Source organism: Ictidomys tridecemlineatus, chromosome 1 (assembly GCF_052094955.1).
Source record: "Ictidomys tridecemlineatus isolate mIctTri1 chromosome 1, mIctTri1.hap1, whole genome shotgun sequence".
Classification (NCBI taxonomy): Eukaryota; Metazoa; Chordata; class Mammalia; order Rodentia; family Sciuridae; genus Ictidomys; species Ictidomys tridecemlineatus.
In genome coordinates, this window is record NC_135477.1 from 6,709,149 (window position 1) to 6,731,982 (window position 22,834).

The 22,834-nt window shown below is 49.1% G+C and overlaps 1 protein-coding gene across 2 annotated transcripts in view; it reads left to right on the top strand.

Moving 5' to 3' along the window:
- Fam53b (family with sequence similarity 53 member B) overlaps positions 1-22,834 on the top strand; it is a 112,606-nt gene that overhangs the window by 40,099 nt on the left and 49,673 nt on the right. For both annotated transcript variants that reach the window (XM_078024584.1, XM_040273832.2), the window contains exons 2-3: positions 1,696-1,750; positions 15,118-15,896. In XM_078024584.1, the coding sequence (XP_077880710.1) occupies positions 1,711-1,750; positions 15,118-15,896 (819 nt within the window). In that variant the 5' untranslated portion in view covers positions 1,696-1,710. The remainder of the gene's footprint in view (positions 1-1,695; positions 1,751-15,117; positions 15,897-22,834) is intronic.

The window sequence follows — 22,834 nt, forward strand, 5'->3', positions numbered from 1 at the left end:
ACCGAAGGGGAGGCAGCTGGAGCTCTCTTTCATGCTTTCCAGATATTTCCACGCATGGCTATAGAATAGGGGGTCACATCCTTGGAATCGAAGAAGGTGAGCTAGCCTGATGATGTAAGGATTGTTGTCAACCGAGGAAGGAAGAGCTGCCCTCCACAAGTTCTTCTGGTTGATCAACGCCAGCTCAGGTGTTTCTCTAGGAAGCCAGCCCTGACTGCACCCCGACCCAGCACACAGGCATAGGCCCCCCATCTCTGTGTAATGTAAAGCCTTGTGTACACGTGTCCTCCCTGAGGCAGAGCTCTTCTTCACTTCTGTGTCCCCAAGCTGGTCATGGTGGACACTGAAAAACTATGGGATAAATGCAGTGGTGTCTAAGTGCAGAGATCCCTGGATGGAGCAGATGGGGATGGGTGAGGGAGCTCATAACAAGCACTCTCTTATCTGGGTGAGTCAGGTGTTCCTAGTCAGCCCCACCCTCCTTCTAGGACTTCAAGGATTGGGCCCTGGGCTCCTGCCCATTTCTCAGCCTAGAAGCCTTGCTTGTTCTTGTCATGGGGGGTGGGAGAGGAAGTTTTGGGGGCTTCCCTCAGAGCTGGAGCTGATTTGTCTGGAGCCATTAGCTGCTTACACCATGGCAAGGTCAGCACCTAACACAGCCTGCACATGGATGATTGCCACTTCCTGTCTGTTGGGCAAATTAATGAGGGAAAGAGGGAGTTAGTCTTTTGGAATACTTTTTTAAAAAATTTTTTTTGTAGTTGTAGATGGACAGAATGCCTTTATTTTATTTGTTTATTTTTATGTGGTGCTGAGCATCAAACCCAGTGCACCACACATGCTAGGCAAGTGCTCTGCCACTGAGCCCCAGCTACAGCCCTAATCTTTGGAATACTTGAGGCAGACTTCCTTCAGGTGCCGATTGGGTGGACTCTTGCTCACCAGCAGCTAGAACAGGCACACCTGAATGTCAGCACAAGGAGCTCCCAGAATATTTCATGCTCAGATTGTCGTGTAGTCATGGAGTGAGTGCAGGGGTATGGGCTTTTCCAGGCCTCCTTGGCTGGTTCTCCACAGTAGCCATCAGTGTTCAGTGGAAGCTAGCTGTGGGCTGTGAGGGAAGAGGGAGGATGCTCACAGTGGAAGGGGAAGCCATTGTGAAAATGTAGCAGCCAGAGTTCATAGCTCTCAGGTTGCGACCAAATGGAACCAGTGAGTTTCTGGTCCAGTCCAATGAGAATGACAGGGGGGCCTGTAGTGCTGTAGCTGCAGAGCGGCCTGTGGAGCAAAGGCCAGTGGTTTTGAGCATGGCAGGAAGAGCTGCCCTCTTGTCTCCAAGGGGGTTCTGGCAGTGGGAGAGGGCCCTCGGCTCTTCCATGCTGAGAGGCCCTGCCTCTCCCAACCTCTTCCAGCCCTGTACTGAAGTTTGTCCTACTGTTTACCATTGTACCCCCAACCCCTTATCACTTATGCGGGGAGATCCCCTCGTGTCAGATGGATCCATCACTGGCTGGAGATGTGGGACAGTCCGTGCAAATGTTGTCTCTTGGAACGCTTTTCTCCTTTCCCCAGTCTGACGCTGGCAAAAGGCAGTTTTCCCTTTAATTGTGACTTTAGCAAGAGATCAGTGCAGAGTCATGTGTGAACGCGCTTCTTATGACTTAAAGAGTGAATAGCTTTTCTGGTTGTTTTCAGCACACGCCAAAGAAGATGAGTCAAGGACCTACCCTTTTCTCTTGTGGAATTATGGGTGAGTAACCACACGGCCAGGGGCCATCCTCCTTTGGTTGTCACAGCCAGGTGAGATGCTGAAGGCACTTTCTGCACATGAGTCCCAGAAGAGCCCTGGGGACCCTCTGTGTATTTCCATCCCCAGTGGAGCTGGAAGGTCTGGGGGCTGTTTGGGTGACTGAGTGAGGGGACAGAAACTGGGCTGTGGTTTACAAATCATGTCTAACTCTTAACATTGAGAGTTTCTGTCTGATTGTTATAATTCTTGGTGATTTTTTCATTGAGGAGTTACAGCTAACATACAAAGTAAAAATCTCGTATAGCCCCCTTTCCCAGTGATAACTGTCGGTACTTTTATGCTTGTTTTTTTTGCATTTTTTAAATGTAGACGAGTCTATGATGAACATATAATTATATAAAACTGTATTTGTTTTTCCACTTGGTAGTTCTGCAGCATGAAAACTATTCATTTCATGCATTTCGATGGTCTGCAGTACAGCATTGTGTGGATGTATCAAAATGTCCTTAACAATAAAATTTCTGTGGCTTCTGGGTAAAGCTACTTTTGAATTTTCTGTTGTCATTACAGTGACTAAGTGTCTGAATCTTGTCTTTCTCATTATTCTTTGGAGCTAGTTCCCAGGAGGGGAACAGAGAGGCCAGAGGGAAGGGACCTCTTTCCGGCTCTTGATTTGGGCTGTCGATCTGCCTTCTACAGAGGGTACCTCAGTCCTCTCTTGCCATACACCTGTGACTTGCTATTTCTGATAGGGACCAAACAGGTGACCGTATCGGTTATGTGGATTTCTTGATGCTTCAGATGATTGGGCAGAGTATTTACTTTTGCTCTCTCTCCATGACACTCCTGTCCCCCTCTGGGGTGTCCTTTCAGATGACACATCAGCTCAGAGACTGGACTTTGACAGTGGGCATTTACTATTTACTGTGGGCTGAGGGTTGTGTGTCTTGGGAGGAGCAGGTCAAGTCATCCTCACCTTCCTTTCCCAGCCCCTTTCCTGTGTGCCCAGTGTTTCCTTTTCCTTCTTTTGAGGCATTTCCTGTAGATGAGACGTGAGTGTGGAGGAGCACTGGGTCTGTTGTGGTGAGCACTATGCGAGGTGCTGTACCAAGCTTCTTGTATGCCACTCCAAAGATGTGCTTGTTCACGTAGGAGGACACTGAGGTCCCTTGGAGGCAGACTTGAATCAGGTGGGGGAGAAGGAGACGTTTCCTTCTCAGTCACATGCCACAGCTCTGGGAGATCTGGGTGGTCCTCTTTGATGCTACCACCCAGAGGAAATGGAACCAGAGATCACCTGCCTTGGAGTGCTATGTGACACACTTTTGAGGCCTATCCCCACATGATTGAATACCTCCTTAGTGGTTAACGGTTTTCAAACCCTCTGTGTCCCAGCATGTGGCCTGCAAGCCTGCTGTCTCTCCTTTTCCTGGGACAATGTCATGACTGAGTTGCCGCCTTCCGTGTGCCCAAGAGAGAGGGAAGGAATCCTGAGCACACCCAACTCCCAAGCTGTGACTTCAGCTTGAAACAGCCAGACTATTAACCTGGACAGTTGGGATGGTGGCCTTGATTCAAGGCTGTTTGTGCTTTAGGCTTCCCTGGGCTTTAAACTGTGTGAATCATAGTAAGGTGAACCCTCCTGGGGTGGAGGCAGTGTTAAGTTTGAGTTGTCATATTGAACTTCTTAACTTCTCTGAACCTCAGTTTCCTTGACTGCAAAATGGCAATCACAGTAGCACCCATGTTGTAGGCTTGTCGTGAGGACTCTGTGACATTGTTTTGCAAAGAGATTAGTATAGTAGGAGCATTTCATGAGTAGTAGTTCAGGAGGTGACTGAGACCTAAGTTGAGGATCCCTCTTCCAGAGAAGGGGCCTCCAAGTCTAAACAGAGGGACTATGGTGATTTCCACTGGAGAGGGGTGAGGGAGCTGCCCTTGTAGGGATGGATTCTCAGGCCCAGAGACTGAGGGAGAGAGGCCTGGGGAAGGAGGCATGTGGGCAGACGCTTGGATTGCCTGCAGCCTGCTTTGTCCTGGGGAGGCCAGGGCTTGTAGGAGGTATCAGGCTATGTCCCCCTGTTCTTGATAGAAGAGTAGCCCTTTAGGAGCTCTGTTCCTGTGTCGGGGCCTCTGCTCTGTAGGGCAGTTGCTGAGGCACTGCCTGTCGGACCAGGGAGCACCAGGGGTGGCTGTGCAGGTGGTGGGTTGCGGGCAAGCCCACATCCTGCTCTGTGTCTCTCCCTAGTGCACCATCCTTCTCTGACTCAGCCTCCTTCTGTGTTCGGGACCCTGCCCTGTGTGATGGCACATTACCAAAGCTTTGCACTTACCATGGTTGTTTGCGGTGGCTTATTCTAGTAGGTTTAATTGAGTACCTATCGTATGTCAGGCACTTAGTGCTGGGTAGAGCAAACTAGGGCCTGTACCTACCTGCAGCGAGATTGCTGTCCTGCTGGAGGAGAAAGAGCAATAGTGAATTCCCCAGGGCACAGGCCCAGCTTGCAAGACCAAGGAGTCCTGAGAGCCACAGGCATGTCTCCCCGTCTTCCTATCCCATGGCATCCCCTCGGCCATTCATAGGGATTCAAAGAGACAGCAGCACCCTAGAGGTGCCACTAGGTTCCTTCTGCTTCCAGAAGTTTCTGGCACCTGCTGGGTGTGGGTGTCAGCAGTCAGGAGCCCCCCAGGCCCCTGTGCTGGTGAAAGCTCAGGTTATTTCATCCCATTAACCTGCGGGTCCAGGTGTTGCGGCCCTACCCTGCTGTGAGGACTGGGAGTGCACCCGGTTGCGAGATTTCATCTTGGGTGGGGCTGCTTTTTAATATCGGGGAAGAGAACACCCTAAGGGACTGGCTAGACTTTTTAAGCTGGTTTTGGGCCCTTCCAGGGCTGGACAATGCTGAACAAAGATAAAGTGCCAAATTATTATAATCACCCACCCCCAGCCAGTCTCCCAGAGATAAAGGGCTCTAGTGCGGGCCTTGATCAGTGGAATTCTCCCATGAGGACTGGGGACCGTTGGCCCTGTGACTCGGGGGTTTCCCCTCACCCCATGTAAGGGTCCTAGCTGAAAACCAGTATGAGTCTGGGTTCCATAAATGCTCTGAAGGAAATGCCAGCAACTACATTGGCAGTATGACTGTTGCTGCTTCTTAGAAGGCCTCCTCCCGAGTGACTGGGCCTCCTCTGTTCCCACCCGGATGAAGTGCGTTACTAACGTAATCAAGTGCTCAAAGCAACAGGTTTTTGTTTTTTTTTTTCCCCTCCTCCCCCCAAGTACTTCATGCTTTGTGATTTCCAGCTGGATATCAGGCCTCTCCCCACCCTTGTCCCCCAGTCTAGTTTGGGGCTTAGTACAGAGAAGTGTTTTTGTGCTTTTCCAAAATAAGGGAGAAAACAAAGCCAGGGTGAGGTGCCAATGGGAGAAGCCGGGCAGAGTGGAGCCCAGCCCTACCTTCCTGCTCTGTGTCTGGCTGAGGCCTTTGGGGCGCCAGGCTTGCCCCATTACTGTAGGTCCCTTCTAGCAAAGGCCAAGTTTTTCTGGTTTCCTTTCTCACCCCTCAGGTCATCCCCAGCCCAACTTCTGTGCTGAATTGAAATTTCCTTTGCAGATAGCTTCTCTGGGGAAGAGCCCTACATGACCATGGACTGTGCTCCTGACACAGGAAACCTGGGCCAGGAGGCAGCTCTGTGGGTGCAGCCCACCCTCTTATCAGCTGGCCAGTCTGGGAGCCACCCTCCTGTTCTGACATTGACTCCTGCTGGGTGCAGAGAAAGGGAATCCACTAGGTTGGGTGAGGCAGAGACTGCACACGGAGCCTCAGTTGCTGCTCCCCCTAGATCCTCTGCCATTTGCAGTGGGGGCTGCTGCTTTATGCTGGCCTGGGGGTCACACGTGTACTGGTTTAATCTTATTCGGTGAAACAGGGCAAGTGGGGTGAGAGCAGCCTCCATTCACCACCCTCAGCTAATTGCAGCCATTAAACGAGTTCTGTGTTGCAGGGACAATGGACACCACACATTCCATTTTCCTCGCCACTCAGGCGAGGAGAAGACCTGGAAATCACGTAAAATGTGAGAAAGCGAAGGCAATGCCAATTATTTCAAAAAGGCCACTAGGAAAAGTCTTGTAAATACAAGTCAATGGACAGAGAACAAAACAATTCATATGCTAAAAAAAATTGGCTGGAAACCCGTAATTACTTTAGGAGTTATGGTGATAAATTATTTATTAATGTAAATGATTTCACAGGCAAAGAACATAGAGGAAACTTGAGCAGAAGGATCATACATTATGTATAAAAAGGAATTGTAAAAATATTACAGCATCCCTCCTTGTGCCGCTCAGGCTTAGGTTTGTCAGCATTTTAATTATAAGCTCTTACTTCAGTGTTTAATTACTTGGCTGTTAAAGTCTCCTCTGTACATAAGAGGGCTCTTCCCAGGGGCACTCTCTGGATGGATTTCTATAGGGGAAACCAGTTGGCTGTGTTGAGCTGCGTAGGATGCAGAGATTCTGCTTTGAGATTCGGTAGCTTGCCATCGTCTAACTCCACCGCTGTTCGTCATCGACGGTGGAATGTGATTGCATCTTGTGTTCAGGAGCGGGCATTTAGAGGCTGAGTGTTTTGGTTTCTTAGAACAATCAATCAAATGAATGGAACACAATGAAAAATAGCAGAAGCAAAATTAGCTGCTTAGGCCCCACTTTTGGTCTCTGCTGCCTTTTCTGTCTTTCAGAGATTGCCCTTTTGAATTTGGTCATTGGGCCAGGGCCTTCTCTTAGAAACCGCTTATTTCAACATAGGCCAGCAAGAGATTTGTTCTCACTGAAAACTTGACATCCAGATACAAGCATGCATATGTACAATTAAAAAAAAATTTTTTTTAATTGTGTATGGACAGCATGCCCTAATTTTATTTGTATGCAGTGCCGAGGGTTGAACCCAGTACCTCACACATGCTAGGCAAGCACTCTGCCACGGAGCTACAGCCCTAGCTCGAATATGTATGATTTTTTTAAATCACTTTTTTAAAATTTAAATTTACCTTTATTGTGGTCTATGTATGACTTTTAAAATCTCTAGAATATCCCAGATTTGTCTGTATACAGTGCTTTAAATTCTTCCTTGCACCATTTATGAGTTTCAGAAAGTGTTTCTGGAATAAACTACAGAATGGAAGTAGACATGAAATGGAGATGGTGTGTGCTAGCTGTTTACAGTGACAAGTGAGAAAGGATCCTTCTGGACTGCCTTGTCATACAGGTTGGGCTGACGTTGGGTGGGAGGACCACGATAATGCCAGAGGATAGGCAGTGGCTACTGCAGGCTGCCTTTGGGTGCTGTACCCTCCATGGGGAAGGATGATCAAGGTAGACAGCCTGACCTAACTCAAGAGCATGGCCTTGGGATTGCAGGTTAGGTTTAAGTCTGAGCTCTGGTTTGCTAGTTGTATATGTCTGTGGGAGAGACTTGACACTGCTCTGAAACTTGGTTTCCTCACCAGTAAAGAGGGATTGCTGACAACTCTAGAGATGAGTAATGTGCTCGGGTCACACACTCATGCTCTTTCCCAGCCTCAGCAGGAGCCCAGTTATTAGTTAGTACTAGGGGAAATAGTTAATGGACAGCTAATATGCCTTTATTGACAGTTTCCCAAAAAGCTCTTCCACTGCCAGTGCCCCCGACAGTGTAAAGCACCCGCCTTGCTGTGTGTAGCTGCCCATTTCATAAGCTCTCTGCACATCCACATCCAGGGAGGACTCCAGAGCCATGCACCAGACTGACCTTTCCATTCCTTCAGAGTTTTTGTTGCCATGGTGAATACTAGCTGTTGCCTACACATTTATGAATACTCCTGGGGGATGAAGGAGAAGGTCCCTGCCAGAGCTGAAAGGTCTGTCACAGAGCCTTGGTTGGAGAGGCTGAGGCCCATACTCCCAGCTCCCAATCTTGTGTTTTACACCTTGGCAATCTCACTGGGTCCCATTTTGCAAGTACAAAAACTTCCCGTAAGTTGTGGTAGCTGCGATGGGCCATCCCTGCTGTGCAGGTGAGGGAGGGCTCTGGGAACCATTATGAACCCCTATCTTTGTCCTTAGCAGCTTCTATGGCTTCTTTCGGAGTCCCGCAGGCCAGTCTTCCTGCTTTCCTACATGGAGTCCCAGTGGAGTGTCCCTCGTCCCTCATATGAGGAGCTGGGTGTCTTATGTCACTGTCCCTGAACCCAAGACACAGCTACCATTTTGTTGTCCATTACAGGAGGGCTGGAAAGATGAGAGGCTGCAGTCAGGCTGAGGAAAACCCAGGAACCTTTCCTCCCAACACAGCTCTCAGTTGAGTCTCTATTCTGGTGATACAAAGAAGACCTCCAGTGGGACAGGAGCTCTGAAGTCCATTAAAAAAACAGGTGACACCATAGTGGGCACTATCATGTTTTGCCCTTCTTGTCCTTCCACGTCTTAAGGTCACTTTAGCAAAGCTGCCTCAGGCAGAGTCCTTGTAGCCAAGACCAGGCTCGAACAGGGCAGCCCTAGAGCAGGAAGAGGTCTTTACAGCCCAGGTGGATAGGTGCAAAATCTGGAAACCAAGCTGGGTGATCTGGTGAGAGGCTGCTCCCTGGGCCTCAGAGGCTACTAAAATCTTGCCTCTTGGTTGTACACTTAAGGTGCTTAACCTTTTCTAGAGACCACATTTTGCTGTTATGTCATTTTAATGGACTGTCTAAAACAGTACAGAGATCTCCAGAGTTATCAAATTCTTCTATCTTTTGAACATAATAAGGCTTATAGTCCCCCAAGAATCTGGGCCCCTGGGAATCTCCCTTTGAGTTCAAAGGCAGAAATGGAAACAAGAACATTCAAGGTCAAATGCCATTTGTGTTGCTTTGAGTGTTTTTCTTTCTTTGAGCTCTAGCTCTGTGCACCAAGGACCTTCTGCCCTCCTTGGTCAAGGGTTGGCAGGACCAGATCCTTATGACTGTGACTTTGGGATTGGAGTCCTTGTCTCCATGTGTGTGGGCATTTGATACTGTGGTGCCTTGCAGCGCAGACAGAAGTCAGAAACTTGAAGCTTAGTCCTCGGGTATCAGCTTTGGAAGAGTCCTTGGTCACCTAGTTCATCTGAAAAAAGGACTGGGCCTCAGGGTGGCTGCGTGGTGGGCCCTCCTATTTGTAGGCAGTGTGTTAGGCTGTATGGAACACGTGTACTCTCGTGCATAATTTTAGATTTGTGAAGGGAGCTCTCTGGGGATGTCAAGAAGCTTTGGGTACCCCTGAAGGCTAAAGTAATAGAGATGGCATGGAGTGACCAGCTGGTGCCCACGCTCAGGCTGGAAGCTGTTGCACTGTGTACCACTCTGGTGGTACCTTGGTATCAGGCTCGAGGTGAGTGGAGAGCTCCTTGTGAAGCTTTAGGCCATAGTGTGACCTCTTGGGGAGATGGTGGTGGCTTCAGATACTTCCTATTCACAGGAGTTAGTTACCTCTTAGGCCCCTACCAGTGGTTGTCTGTTTAGAGAGCTCTGCAACTTGAAGCCTGGAAGGGCCTCACCAGCCTATGCAATATGGGCCTCTAAGTGAGCCTTCTCTATGGCTGTACTTCCTATAATCACCCAAACCAAAAGCAAAACAGAAACATCAACTTTCAAAGATGTTGAGTCCAAATTTTCGGGAACTGGAATCATTGACCCTGCAGAAGTACCCTGAGTCTGGTTGGTGGTCTGACTGTGCTGCTATTCTGCTGTGCAGCCTGAAGTCTGGAGCAGTGGTTCTCAGCATTTTTATATTAAAGTAACCCAAAGAGCTAATTAAAATGCAGATTCCTACCCAAAGAGATATTGATTTACCAAGTCAGGGATGGAGCCCAGTAAGCTGCATTTTAACAAACAATCCCCCTCCCTGGGGATGATCGTGCACTTGGTCCAGAAACCACAGTTTGGTTGTGTAGAGAATATAGATGCTGTTTCCATCCTAAGTCTACAAAGATTGATACCTGACTGCAGAAGAGCTAAGCCCCAAACGTAAGTATGTTTTCCAGGCTGGAGCGCAGTGGAGCACACCTGTAGTCCAGCACCTTAGGAGGCTAGGGCAGGAGGATTGCAAGTTGAAAGCCAGACTCAGAACTTAGCAAGGCCCTGATCAAAATAAAAAATTAAGGGGCTGGGTATGTAGCTCAGTGGTGAAGCCACGCTGAATTCAACACCCAGACCTCCCTGCCCCCACCAAAAAAAAAAAACAAAAAAACCAAATTTTCTGGTATTGGCCTACTGAAATTAGTGTAATGATGGCCACCGTTTTTGAGAGCCTGTTCTAGGGCCTGTACTGGGCCCTTATTTTCTTCACACAGCAGCTCTGAGAGATTAAGGAGCTTGAAGCACTGAGGTTTGAACCAAAGGCCATGCCTCTTTACACCACACAAAGTGACCTCCCCATGTCCACAACTTGTCGATTTTAAAGAATTAGGGTTGTTTGTGTAGATGTAATATTGAGTGGAGGGGCCCGGCACCTCATGGGTCTTTTTTTTTTTTTTTTTTTTTTTATTGGTTGTTCAAAACATTACAAAGCTCTTGACATATCATGTTTCATACATTAGATTCAAGTTGGTTGGTTATGAACTCCCATTTTTACCCCAAATACAGATTGCAGAATCATATCTGTTACACATCCACATTTTTACATAATGCCCTGTTAGTAACTGTTGTATTCTGCTACCTTTCCTATCCTCTACTATCCCCCTCCCCTCCCCTCCCCTCCCCTCCCCTCCCATCTTCTCTCTCTACCCCATCTCATGGGTCTTCTCAGAGCCCTACCGAAGCCCTTTTCCCTTGCGAAGTGTGATATTGGGGACTAGTGAGGGGTAGAGTGCCATTAAATATTTGCTTCTATTCCTGTTTCTTTTGTCTGATGACCTGACCCAACAAATTGCTTTCTGTTCCCTGAGTGAAGGGGGAAAACACAGGGCTAAACATAGCATTGATTGTTTCTACTTTCTCATATTGTACTTCTCAAGGTGATAAAGATAGAGACAATTACAATATTATCTACACTGCAGACAGGACAAGTGGCCACCCGGCTGGTGTTGATACACAGTAGCAGTCCTTTGCATTTTCAAAGTATTTTAGATATAACTCCACTAACCAGTCTCCTGGCTGCTTCACATGTAGCCATCTGTGGCCCAGATGCAGGGGAGAGTTCAGCAGGCCCAGATTGGACCTGCCTGGCCAAGGAAGGGTCACTTGTGTCAAGGAAATATGATGAGCAAGACCCAGTGAACCCCTGTAGCCTCCTTTGGATTTTGTTACCCATTCCTCCCATCATTCCCCTCACCATGCTGTGGGCCCCACTCAGTGCTGTGTGCTGGGAGCCATACTGGACTGTGCTCTGGAGCTGGTGGAGAGTGGTAGACATGTAAGCAGATGATTAAAGCTCATGCGACATATAATTGGAAATCTAGGCAAATTGCTGTGGTTGCACAGGGGGTCATGTGGAGGAGGACATTTTGGTTCTTTGGTCATGTGGAGGAGGAGGTTTTGATTCTTAAATTGAAGAATCAGAGGTTCTCTTAGTGGAAGGAAGATAAAGTCAGAAGAACATTCCAAGCTGTTTTGAAAGCATGAAGGCATTAAAGAGCTGAAGTCTGGGCGAAGACTGTGACCATGGTCACATTGTGCTCCCACAGACTGAGATGAGAACTGACTCTACGTGATTCTTCCCTACAACGAAGAACTCTTACGTATTTAGGTCATATCAGTTACTGTTTGCAAGCAGGATGCAGTAGAGTTCACCATTCAACCCCAAGACCCACTGGGGGCTTGTTGTCAGCCTCAAGTCCCTGTCGATTGGACTCGCAGCCTCTGCGTTCAGATTCACCTATGTTCATTCCTGCAGTCTCGTTGTGAAACCTTTTAATTTCATAGCAAATTGCTGGCGTGTAAGGGTCACTCTCCAGGGTTATTTATCCCAAGCCAGGAGGGGTATGATTTGAGGGCTGATTGGGAACTTTCAAGGGTCATTTTGACTCTACATGATTCTTGTCTGATCTCCAGTGTCATAAGAAGTTTGGTGTCTGGGGTGGAGGGTGTGCTGGGGCAATAGTAGTCAGGCCTGCATGCCAGGCTAAAATGTCTGCATCCCAAGAGGCAATAATGGACAGTTGCCAAGAGGCCAGACCACAGAGGTGGAGGCCGCAGGAAATTCTCTAGATCCAGTGAGGAAGTGGAAGTTGGGAGTCCCTGAGGGATCCAGTTAAAAAGTGCCACCATCACAAGGCAGCCATGGGAGGGAATGCACTGCCAGTTGAGAGAAGTGCCAGGTTCACATTTATGTGGCTCCCAACTCCTCCCTTCTCGTGATTTCCCTTAAGATGGGGAAAATTCCAGGCCAGTGTAACAAAAATGGAATAGAAAGAGTCATTCTCAGAGGATGGGATCAGTCTCTTCTCATTTCATGGGTGTTTTGAGGTCTGGTCAAGACACAATCTGGCAGGTGCCATTGGCGCCTAAGTACCCGCCCATGTAACCGTCTTGAGGCCCTCACTGTGCTGTGGCTGGGCCCAGTGGTTCCTTTCTCAATCCACCATGTTCCTGGCCCATGTGGCACCATAGTACCTTGTCCCAAAAGAGAAGTTGGTGGCCAGCAACTTCTGTAAACCCAAAGGAACAAATGCAGAGGATGACAAGGGTTAGGCCCTGGCCCTGGCTCTGGTGCTGGCGGTGCTTCACTTCCTGAATTAAGGCAGAACTCAGCACCAGTGGACTTAATGGTAAGAGCTTTCACATACTGGCTAACACAGTTGTTCTCAGAAGATTTGAAAATTGTAGAAAAACAAAAATAAGAAAATATCAATCAAGCAAATATTGACCGATCAACTATTAACATTTTGGTTTATTTTCTTCTTCATGTATAACATAGTACATATTTTACTAAAGAGAAATCAAACAGTCTTATATTCTGCTTGTGTGTGTGTATGTGTGTGTCTGTCTGTTTTACTGGGGATTGAATTTAGTCTTGCACAATTTGGCAAGTTCTCTTCCACTGAGCTATACCCCCAGCCCTTTTTTATTTTGAGACAGAGTCTCACAAAGTTGCCAAGGCTGTCCTCAAATTTGTGATCCTCCTGCCTCAGCCCCATGGTAGCTGGGACTATAGGTATGCGCCATTGTGCCCAGCTTATGTCCTGCTGCTGCTTCTTAGCATCACACTGCTAGCATTTCCCCATGCCCTTAAATAGCCTTGAAACTGCTTTTCACACTCTGTGTTATTCCTTGACAATTCACTTAACCAGCCCTCTATAGTAGGACTTTTAATTATATTTATCATTTTGCTGTCACTAAGTCATTCTGATGAACATTACCATTCATAGGTCTCCCCTTTTTCTTAGAATAACTTTTTTTCTTCTTAACATATGATCAAGACTTAGCCCATGTTAGTTTATATTTCTTCTAATTTTACTTTATTATTTTAGTTAACTTCGACCTGCTGACTAATGTCAAATTGAAACTTTTAAAAGACTGGTGAATATTCCAGGGGAATGCATTTCATAAGGAGCGAAGATATATTTGAATAAAAAGATGTTTACTTGTAATGTTTGTGTTTGGAAGTTATTTATCAAATGCAGCTGAAGAAACAGGTATTGGACTTGCTGTGGTCAAGACCTGGGAAGATTCTGGGATGAGTGAATTGGATGTTTAGCCACAGTTCTGCTTTGTTCTCACCTGGCTTACAGAAGATTTCTTTCCTGTGTTTTCACCATCTGAGATCCTTCATGGATAGGTTTCTCCTTGTGTCCCCTGTCTAGGGTCCCAGCTCCTCAGGCTTGTGTCTGTAATGTGGCAGGTGCCTGAGAGGAAGAAGCATCACACTTAGCCCTGATGTAGCTTTTCCTTTGGCTCCTGGACTTGCCCTTGGGTTGCATTGTTCATCCTCCTTGAAACCAGCATGGTAGCTGCTAGTTGTGATGTTTGTTTGGAACCTGTCTCTTGGTACTCTTTGAGAAGTGTCCATTGGTAGAGGAGTTATGCTCATAGTCCTTGCTGCTGGAGCATGTGTCGCGTGTGGGTTAAATCAGTTTTCTAGACCTGTAGCACAGCTTTCCTGATCTGAAGCTCCCGAGGCAGGGCTGGTGTCAGGCTCACTTATGCTTCCCTTCAGCACACTAGTGAAGTGAAGAGAGCATGGGCTCTGTGTCATGTCATTTGTCAGTTGTAGACTTGGGCCAGATACCAACCTCCCCTGAGCCTCAGTCTTCCCATCTGGGCCACGGTGGTCCCTGCACACAAGGTGCAGTTTGGCTCTTACCCAGGGTGGATGCTCAGTGACTGATCCACTCTGTGGAACAGCGAATGCATTTAAATACCTGCTGAGCATCATTTCAGGTTTTACTTCTACCCTTGTGCTGTGTGCCTGACTCAAGCCATTCATTATTGACAAAATTTATAAATATACGCAGGTTAGAAAAGATAGGAAGTACTAATATGTTGATTCCTAAAATTCCCAGCATATGCTTGATTTTATAGTAGAAAACTTGAATATTTCAATAAAATAAAAGTTCAAGTGCAAATTCAGCATTTTATAGCAGGGTTAGCTTATTTATTCATGCATTTAAGTAGAGATCCGAATGTGTAAATTTAAATTGATCCCTGAAGTCTGTGCAGCCCAAGACTTGCTCTTACAGATTTTAATTGCTTTAAATATCCTCAGTTTCAGGAAAGAATCAAGTGAACACACAGAACACGCTGTGATTAGTAGCTGTTGTTGATGTTGTTGAGCATTTTGATGGAGGGGACATAAATCAAAAAAAAATTCAGTTTCTGTTTTTAGCAAGGGCTTTAAAGATATAATTCGGATGAACTAACCTAGCAGCACCCCAACCCCCTTTTAATGTTGACCATCTGAAGTGCCGGAAGTTTTGACTTTGGTCATGGTCTTCTGCCAGGGCATCCAGTCCTGTCCTAAGAGCAATAGAGAATTGAATAGAGACTTAGTAGATACATTGCCCTGAGTCTACCCCCAGCCAGGGCAGGGTACAGAGCAAGATATTTCCTGCTTGTAAGAAGAGAAAGAACTTGGAGTGAAAAACAGCTTGCATTTTCCCAAGAGACAGTGCAGTATGGTGGGAAAAAGGCCTCTCAGAAACGCCGGCTGTGTCTGAATCTTAGGCCACACTCTGCTTCTAGCCCAGCATGCTGACACTCGCTTCCACTGTCTCAGCCTCAGTTTCTCATCTGAGAAATGAGGTTGAACTGGAGGTTTTTTAAAGGGCCTTCTTACTCCCGTGTGGAAAATAGGCTGTTGGTGTATAGGAAGAGAGAGCTGGTGTGAAGGCCTCTCAAATCCTGTTTTTTCTTTGTCATTTATGCACCAGAAAATGACAGATGGCGAGACCTGGACAGGAAGTGCTCTCTTCAGGTTGACCAGCCGAGCGCCAGCATCTGGGAATGCCTGCCTGAAAAGTGTCAGGACGGCACACTGTGGCACCAGGAGGCTGTGACTGCCTGTGCAGTGACCAGCCTGATCAAAGACCTCAGCATCAGTGACCACAACGGGAGCCCCTCAGCACCCCCCAGCAAGCGCCAATGCCGGTCACTGTCCTTTTCTGATGAGATGTCCAGCTGCCGGACGTCATGGCGGCCCTTGGGGTCCAAAGTCTGGACACCTGTGGAGAAGAGACGGTGCTACAGCGGGGGCAGCGTCCAGCGCTACTCCAACGGCATCAGCACCATGCAGAGGAGCTCCAGCTTTAGCCTCCCTGCCCGGGCCAATGGGCTTTCCTCACCCTGCCACCAGGCGGTATTGCACCACCGCTTTGGGGGACAACCCTGCCAAGTGGCACCAGGCTTGGCCTCCTGTGGACAGGCAGGTGACACCTGGACCCCCGACCTGCACCCCACAGGAGGGGGCCGGCTAGACCTGCAGCGGTCCCTCTCCTGCTCACATGAGCAGTTTTCCTTCGCGGAATACTGTCCACCCTCAGCCAACAGCACACCTGCCTCAACACCAGAGCTGGTGAGACGCTCCAGTGGGCTTGCCCGCAGCCGCTCCCAGCCATGTGTCCTTAATGACAAGAAGGTTGGTGTAAAACGGCGGCGCCCTGAAGAAGTGCAGGAGCAGAGGCCTTCCCTAGACCTTGCCAAGATGGCACAGGTAGGTGCCACAGGGGCCTGAAGGGGGCTGCAGAAGCACTTAGTGCTCAGTGGATGGAGCCTCTGTTGGTTCTAGTCTGTTCCAGCCAAGTGCACAGTGCCACTTTCAGAAGTGCCCAGGAGTGGGTTAATTCCCTTGTCTTTAAAATCCTGTTTAAAGAAGATGAAATCAAGTTCATTTTTTTAAAGTGTCCATTTCTTTCCATTTAAAATGAGACACGCTCTTTCCCAGTGCTAGTGGGTACAAGAGCAGACAGATGGCGAGAGGCGGTATCAGCAGGCAGTCCAATGTGAGGACTGTGAGATCCCCTCCCAGACCTCCAGGCATCCCTCTTGGAACCACCCCTGCAGCCACCGGGAGACACACTACATTCAGTGTCTCTAGGATTATGCTGATCCAGGCAGTGGATAATGGTTTTAGGAGCAAGGTGGGGGGTAGGAGGTAGCTTGTTCCTTTGATTAAACTGCAAATGTTAGACTGCCAAGAAATAGTGACCACTGTCCTCTGTGACGATTCTCACTGTTTGCTATAGGAGAAGCCTCTGGCCATGTGCCTCTATCCCTTGGATTTTGCCCTCTTTGTTTTGGGCCCTGCCTTGTGCCAACACTGATCTTGGGTACTGATTTGAATGAGGTGAACTTGGAGTTAATTCCCCATTGTCAGAACAGTCCCTGAGTCCAGAGTTGGCTGTGTTTGGTTCTTGCCTGGGAAGCCCAAGGATGCCAGCTGGTCAGTGAGGCCCAGGATACAGATGGGTTGGTCTTTGGTCTGACTGTTGGCTCTAGGATGGGTGGATATGGTGGACAGAATGTGCCCTGCTGCTTGGGGTCACTCAGGAGGTGCCCTCTTGCTCTGTTGCCACTGATTCTGGTCTTATGTAGAGAAACACTGATCACTGCTTGGTTTAAGGTGAACAAGGCCTGTTTGCTGGTAAGGATGTTCTCAGTGGCATTGGTCTTGCTTCTGCAGCACTGTGGCCAGATCCAGGGTGGCAGACTGGTGGTGCCCGTTCTGTCCCAGGTGGGCACAGCCAATCCCCTTCACTGCCTATTACTATCATCCCAGATGGGCTTCCTTCTGCTTTGGAAAGATGCTGCAGTTTCTGTTCATGGAGTTTCCTTCTCTCCCCATTAATCCCCCTCCCAGCTTAGAGGTGCCCCATGAAAAAGGAGGTGCAGGTCCATCCAGTCTAGAGTCAGGCTAGACTCTGGGCCCTGGCTGAGATAGCTGGAGGGCAAGTTGATGACATTCCCATGCCTTTCCTGTGTCCTTGGGCCCACTTAGGAAAGAGGCTGGAGGAGTGTAAGTCAAAGCTACTGCCCCCTGACCCAGCTTTCATGTCTCTCCTCTTGACTCTGGACATGCCCTCTCTCCTTGCTATGTAGTAGACATTTGGACTCATCTCACTGGACCAGGATTGAACACTTGCATTGAATACCATGAGGAAGTTTCCTTCTCCAGAGAAATTTAAATAGGTAAAAAGGCTGAATAGGTGACAGCTTTGGATGACTTCTGAAGGATGCCCAGAACCCTGAGTTCTGGGTACAATACACAGCCTCAGTTAAATTTTTAAAGTCAAGCTTTTCTTTTTTTTTTAAATTAGCTAATGAGTTGGAGAGGTAATAAGAACAGCTTACACGTGTTATTACATTTTACTAGCTACAGATTGGAGTAACACCACTGACATCACTGGAGATACTTTCCAGCCTCACTTGGGTAGAAACCATTTAAAAATGCATGGCTTGGTGGGGCGGTGCCCCGGTGTATAGGTTGCTTCATCTGCTCCAGGCTGGCCTCTAAGATCCAGGAGTGCGCCCTGGTGCCCGAGGAACCTGCCCTGGTTCAGCCCATCTGTCCTTGGCCACCTGCTCTGCAGCAAGTCCTGGGTAGGACGGAGCACAGGAGAGGTTGAGAGGGGCTCCTTGGAGGGGTGTGTGCCTAGCGGCCTGTGACCAGAGTGCTGGGGATGGAGCCTGTGGAGCCTGAACCATCTCTGCCTGGCATGTGACTCTGCCAGCCCTTCCTCCACAGGGCTCTGTGCTCTGCCTGTTTTCACTCCCCCATTGGGGGATTTATAGCCCCAGGAGTTAGGCCTTGTTTTTCCATGGGGCCCTGAAAACCAGGCCTAGGGCAATTCTTAGGTGTTTGAAATAATTTTGGACTGAGCCAGGACAGTGTTGGAACCTGGGCCTGGGTACCTAATGAGCAGGATTTTCCCTGGGACCTGCACATTGCCCGAGAGTGGCTAAGGTTGAGCCAGTTGCCCAAAGACCCTAGCCTCTGCGTGCAGGGCTGCCCGCAATATTTGCAAGTTCCAGATGGTAGGTAGGGTTTGTGCCTGTGGGAGAGAGGCTTGTGGAAGGATAGGCTTGTACCCAGGCGTGGAGCCAGCCATGCTTCTTTACGCTCGCCCAGAGACTCTGTCACAAGTCTTTGATCTTGGTTTATACCTTTGTTTCACTTGAGCATTCTTGTGAAGGAGCCCCTTTGCATGTGGCTTCTGGAACCAGGTGCATGAACATTTCAGATAAAAGGTGCAGAGTACCTTTTCAGTTAGGCCTTTGGAGCAGCTGGGCATTCTGATAAAGAAACTCCAGCTCCCCAGAGGAGCTGACTGAGGCCCAGGCCTTGGGACCCAGAGCAACCTGAGGGCATATGAGGATGGGGGCTTCCTACTAGCACTTAAGAGTGGCCAGGGGCCGGGCTTGTAGCTCAGTGGTGGAGCTGATTTTGATTCTCAGTACCAAATATAAATAAATAAAATAAAGGTCTAAATTAAAAAAAAAAAAAGGAGTGGCCAGAGTGGTAGCAAGAGCTAGAGCCTCCCCTCCACCCCGCCAATCCCAATCTGCTGGTAGAAATGGGGCCAGGGAGAGACCCAACAGTCAGATGGCAATGGAGGCAGAGAGTGCTGAGAGCCTGCCTTGCATTCAAATGCATCGTAGCTGGGTTTGGCAGGAGCCAGTGTCCTGGGTGTAGGCTCTAGTAGAAGCAGGTGTGACCTCAGGGCTTGTCCATTCTAGCCTTTCTTGGGAAACAGGGGCTCTTATGATTCCTAGGCCTGCCAGGGCCCTTTCAGACATGGTCTTTAGGATTTGCATGTAGAAGGAACATTGATGAACCAGAAGGCCTCTAGAAGAGGGACTGGAGGCAGGAGCCCTGGACAAATTGTTTGACATCACTGTGCAGCAGACACCATAGCCACCACCAACAGAGGACTGTGGGAGGAACAAGGGAACTACTGTATTTGTGGGATGTGTTTATGTACATGAGTGCATTGTGCGCATGTGTATCTGGACCTCTGTGGGTGTGTGTCTGTATCTGTGTAGGTATGTGTATCTGTGTTGGTACATGTGTGTGCAGTTCTGTGTGCACATATACACACACAGTGCATTGGCTGGCACAGGGTGAGGGCTCACAAATGCATATTATCCACATCACACCACAGGCCTGAATGGGGGAAGGTGGGGCTATGGCCACTCGAGAGGCAGAATGGAGACCGAGGATAGGTTCTGGGAAGTGCACTAAGACTATCATAAGAACTCTCTTTTTTCACCTTTCCTCCTGTCCTTGTCACTTCCTGCTTCTTGTTCAACATCCCTTTGTCTCATCTTCTTTCTTTGGTAAATGGAAGAAGGCCTGCTGGCCACATCCCTGCCCGCAGCCCTGCCCAGCCCAGTCTGCCATGAACTCTGTGTTAAGAGCCAAAGATTATAGAATGGCAATAGCATCAGATCTTCCCCTACTGGAGGAAGTTGGTTGTATTCTCATCTGTTTATCGACCCTTGAAGCAGGGTGGAAGTATCCCAGGAGCCACCAGCCACCCCCTTCCCAGTTGTATCTTTTGGGTACAGCTGTCATTAACAGCAGTGGAACCCTTGTCTTTCAGCAGTGAGGATGAGGTGCAGTGGTGGGGGTGGAGACATTGTTTTCAGATTGTCTCTGCTTAGATGCTCTTAATACCCCACTGTCTAGATTGTGGGCTGGGATACCAAATGAGGCTGCAGGTGCCCTGGCTATCTGGACCCTGAGTGAGGGAGCGGACTAAATGAGGAGCACCCCAGAGCGGGAGACGATGCTAGGCCCTGGTCCAGAAATGTCTGCCCTCCCCGTGTTAACAGTGAGGCTGCTTGGCTCCACAGAGGCAGCCCAGGGGGTCTTGTGCTCCTGTCCCAGACAGGTCTGGTCCTGCTGACCTCCTCACATGGCTGTCCTTATGTGGTCTTCTGAGACCCTTCTGCTCAGAATTCATGTGAAGCCACAGCCTCCCCTTTGTACTACAAAGGGTGTTGCCCTTGAGGGCAAGGCGGGGCTGAGCAGAAGAGTTTATCAGCAGGGCTTTTGGTGATCTGTTAGTTACTGCTTCCTTGAGACCTGGTCTGACCACAAGCATTGGTTGTCTCCTGGCAAGGCTTGAGCTCTGCCTGGCCATTCAGATGTGGATCATGTGTGTGAGCAAAGATTACAGAAAAAGCAACAGTTAATAAGATTACCCATTGAATGCCACAGTTCTTGCCATATTTTTAACTCCAAGCTGGTCAGCTTGAAAGAGCAACAAATTGCATTTTTCAACAGTGCTTCAAACAGAAGCAGGACCTTCATCGGAAAGGGTCAGGATGCTGAGACAGAGGTTTGATTGATCGCAGCTGCCCACACATGCATCCCGACCTTCCCCGAGGAGGCCTCAGAACAGGCAGCAACTGTTGTGTTAGCAGATGTTTGAGGGACCCGTGAAAGCTGGCCAGGGTAGTTTGGGGTAGGAAAGGAGCATGAGGAAACTAGTGTGGCAGCACCTCTCCAGGAAGCTGCTGAGGGTTGGGGGCCTGCGAATACAGGAGAGCCAGGTTGATGGGGCCACCAGGGCTCCCCTGGTTAAAGAGGTACTGTGGCCGTCAGCAGAGGGTTATGTGGAAGTTTAGCGATGACTTATAGCTCTCTCTCGGCAGGAGCATCACTGGGTGAAGCTCCCTTTGGCCATCCTTCACTCACCATCCCTCTTTAGTCACCCTGAGATATAGCCCTTCACACCACTGGCAGCCCCTGCAGCTGCAGGCCAGCTGTGCTTTTCCTTGGCCAAGTCCCTGGGGTGTAGGCCTGGCTGGCCTGAGCCTTTGTGGCCTTCCCAGCCAGTGGCTGTTCCTTCACCTGTTTTGATTGCCTGCTGCTTGCACCCTATCCTGCTTCCTGCCAGGAAAGGAAACTGTGCTGATGGCAGGGAGAGGAGCTGAGCTGGATCACCCTTTACAACATGGAATGCAGACACACATGAAGATCTGCTCAGAGAGGTAGGCGTGGAAAAGCCTAGAATTCCAGTTGCAATGAAAGAAGCACTGGGAAAAATAAAGGCAAAAATCTCAGAAGCACATGGAAGTAGGTGCTTAGACTCTGAAGCAGTGAAGATGGACTTGCACAGAGGGAGAGCGAGCGCCTGTAAGACCTGGGCTCTCAGAGTTGATGGTATGGGCAGGGGTAGCCTGGCCAGCTCCCTCCTTCTGTGCTCTTGGCAGGATTGCCCATCAGAGTTCTCAGGTGACCTTGGAGGAGGCCATCTTGGCAGCCGCTGCTGATTGGTGAATGGCTGAGTGTCCTCTGCTGCGTCTTTGCTGTGGTTCCTCCCCTCACTTGAGGATGAGGCCTCCAGAGTCACACCGTTAGTCAGGAGCCCTGGAAGACTGGAACCTGAGCCTCCCCACCCCAAGTCCATTGCTCCTCTGTCATGCTTTGGCTAGGCAAGGAATGCCCAGCTGGCATTTTCTGGCAGTTGACACTCTTGGGACACAGAGCATGTGGTGGTGTGAATTGAGAACTTTGCAATCAGGTAGATTGGCACTCTGTCCTGATCCTGTCATCTTTGAACTTGTGCGCTTAGGCTGTCTCTTAACCTCTAACCTTTCATGTCCATGACTTTAAAATGGGAAAACAGGTTTTTTTCTCAAGGACATAGGGAGGAGTCCTGTGGCATGGATCCACCTCAGGCACATGGTTGACACCTGAAGATCATGACTTTGATCAACAAAGAAAGCTGAAGCCTCAGCCCTTCTCCTTTCGTGTGGCTCCTTGGCTGTTCCCCTAACACAGCCTTTCCAGGCAGTCTGTGGGGCCTGCTATCTTGGTGAACCAGGATCGCCCCTCAGCTGTCTTTTCCTTTGAGGTCAGTGCATTAGTGCTGTAGGACTCAGAGGGATTCTGGTACTTTGAGGGAACCCTTCTCAGATACCTGGATTGCTTCTTGCTATTTCCAGTTACCATCCCCAGGTTGCATAAATAGTCTGCTTAAGGTCACTTTGATTGGGGCCCAGTGTTGACACAATAGCTTTGATCTCCTGGGGAAGAGAAAAATAGAAGGAGTTCAGCTGGGGTTGTGCCAGGGAGGCAGTATTCACACCACTTGGGGATTTTCCATACCTCAGTTGAGCCATGCTGAACAGAGCCTGTTTAGGAGGTGGGAGGTGACCTTGGGATCTGAAGCTCTCTGGAGCAGGTACTCTTGATTCCTAAGACAGTTGCCCAGGTGAGAGCCCCTGAGGCTCCCTGTAGGTGCTCATGCATTTGTGGCTTGCCAAGTAGGCCCTGCTCTGGAGCGAGCTGGCTTTGAGGCCTGGGAGATCCTAGAAGGCCCTGTTTTCGGGAGGTCAAATCTGTGGGCAGGAGGGAGAACAGAGCCTTCCCAGCCAGGAGGCAGCACCTCTGGGGGGCGTTGCCAGTCCTGCTTTGGGAAAGCCAGTGTAGGAAGGGCCTGTGGGCCAGCTGGCCCTTACCTCTTTGATTGGCTCAGTTCCAAAGGCTCACAGAGAAGCATTCAGAGAAACCCTCATGTTATTCCCAGGCTGCTAAGGAGAAGCAGAGTGTGTGGGCTGGGACAACGAGGGAACAGAGGGCAGTGTGACAAGGGGGCCTCGTGCTGGAGCCCTGTCTCTGGGGTGGCTAGTTCATTCCTC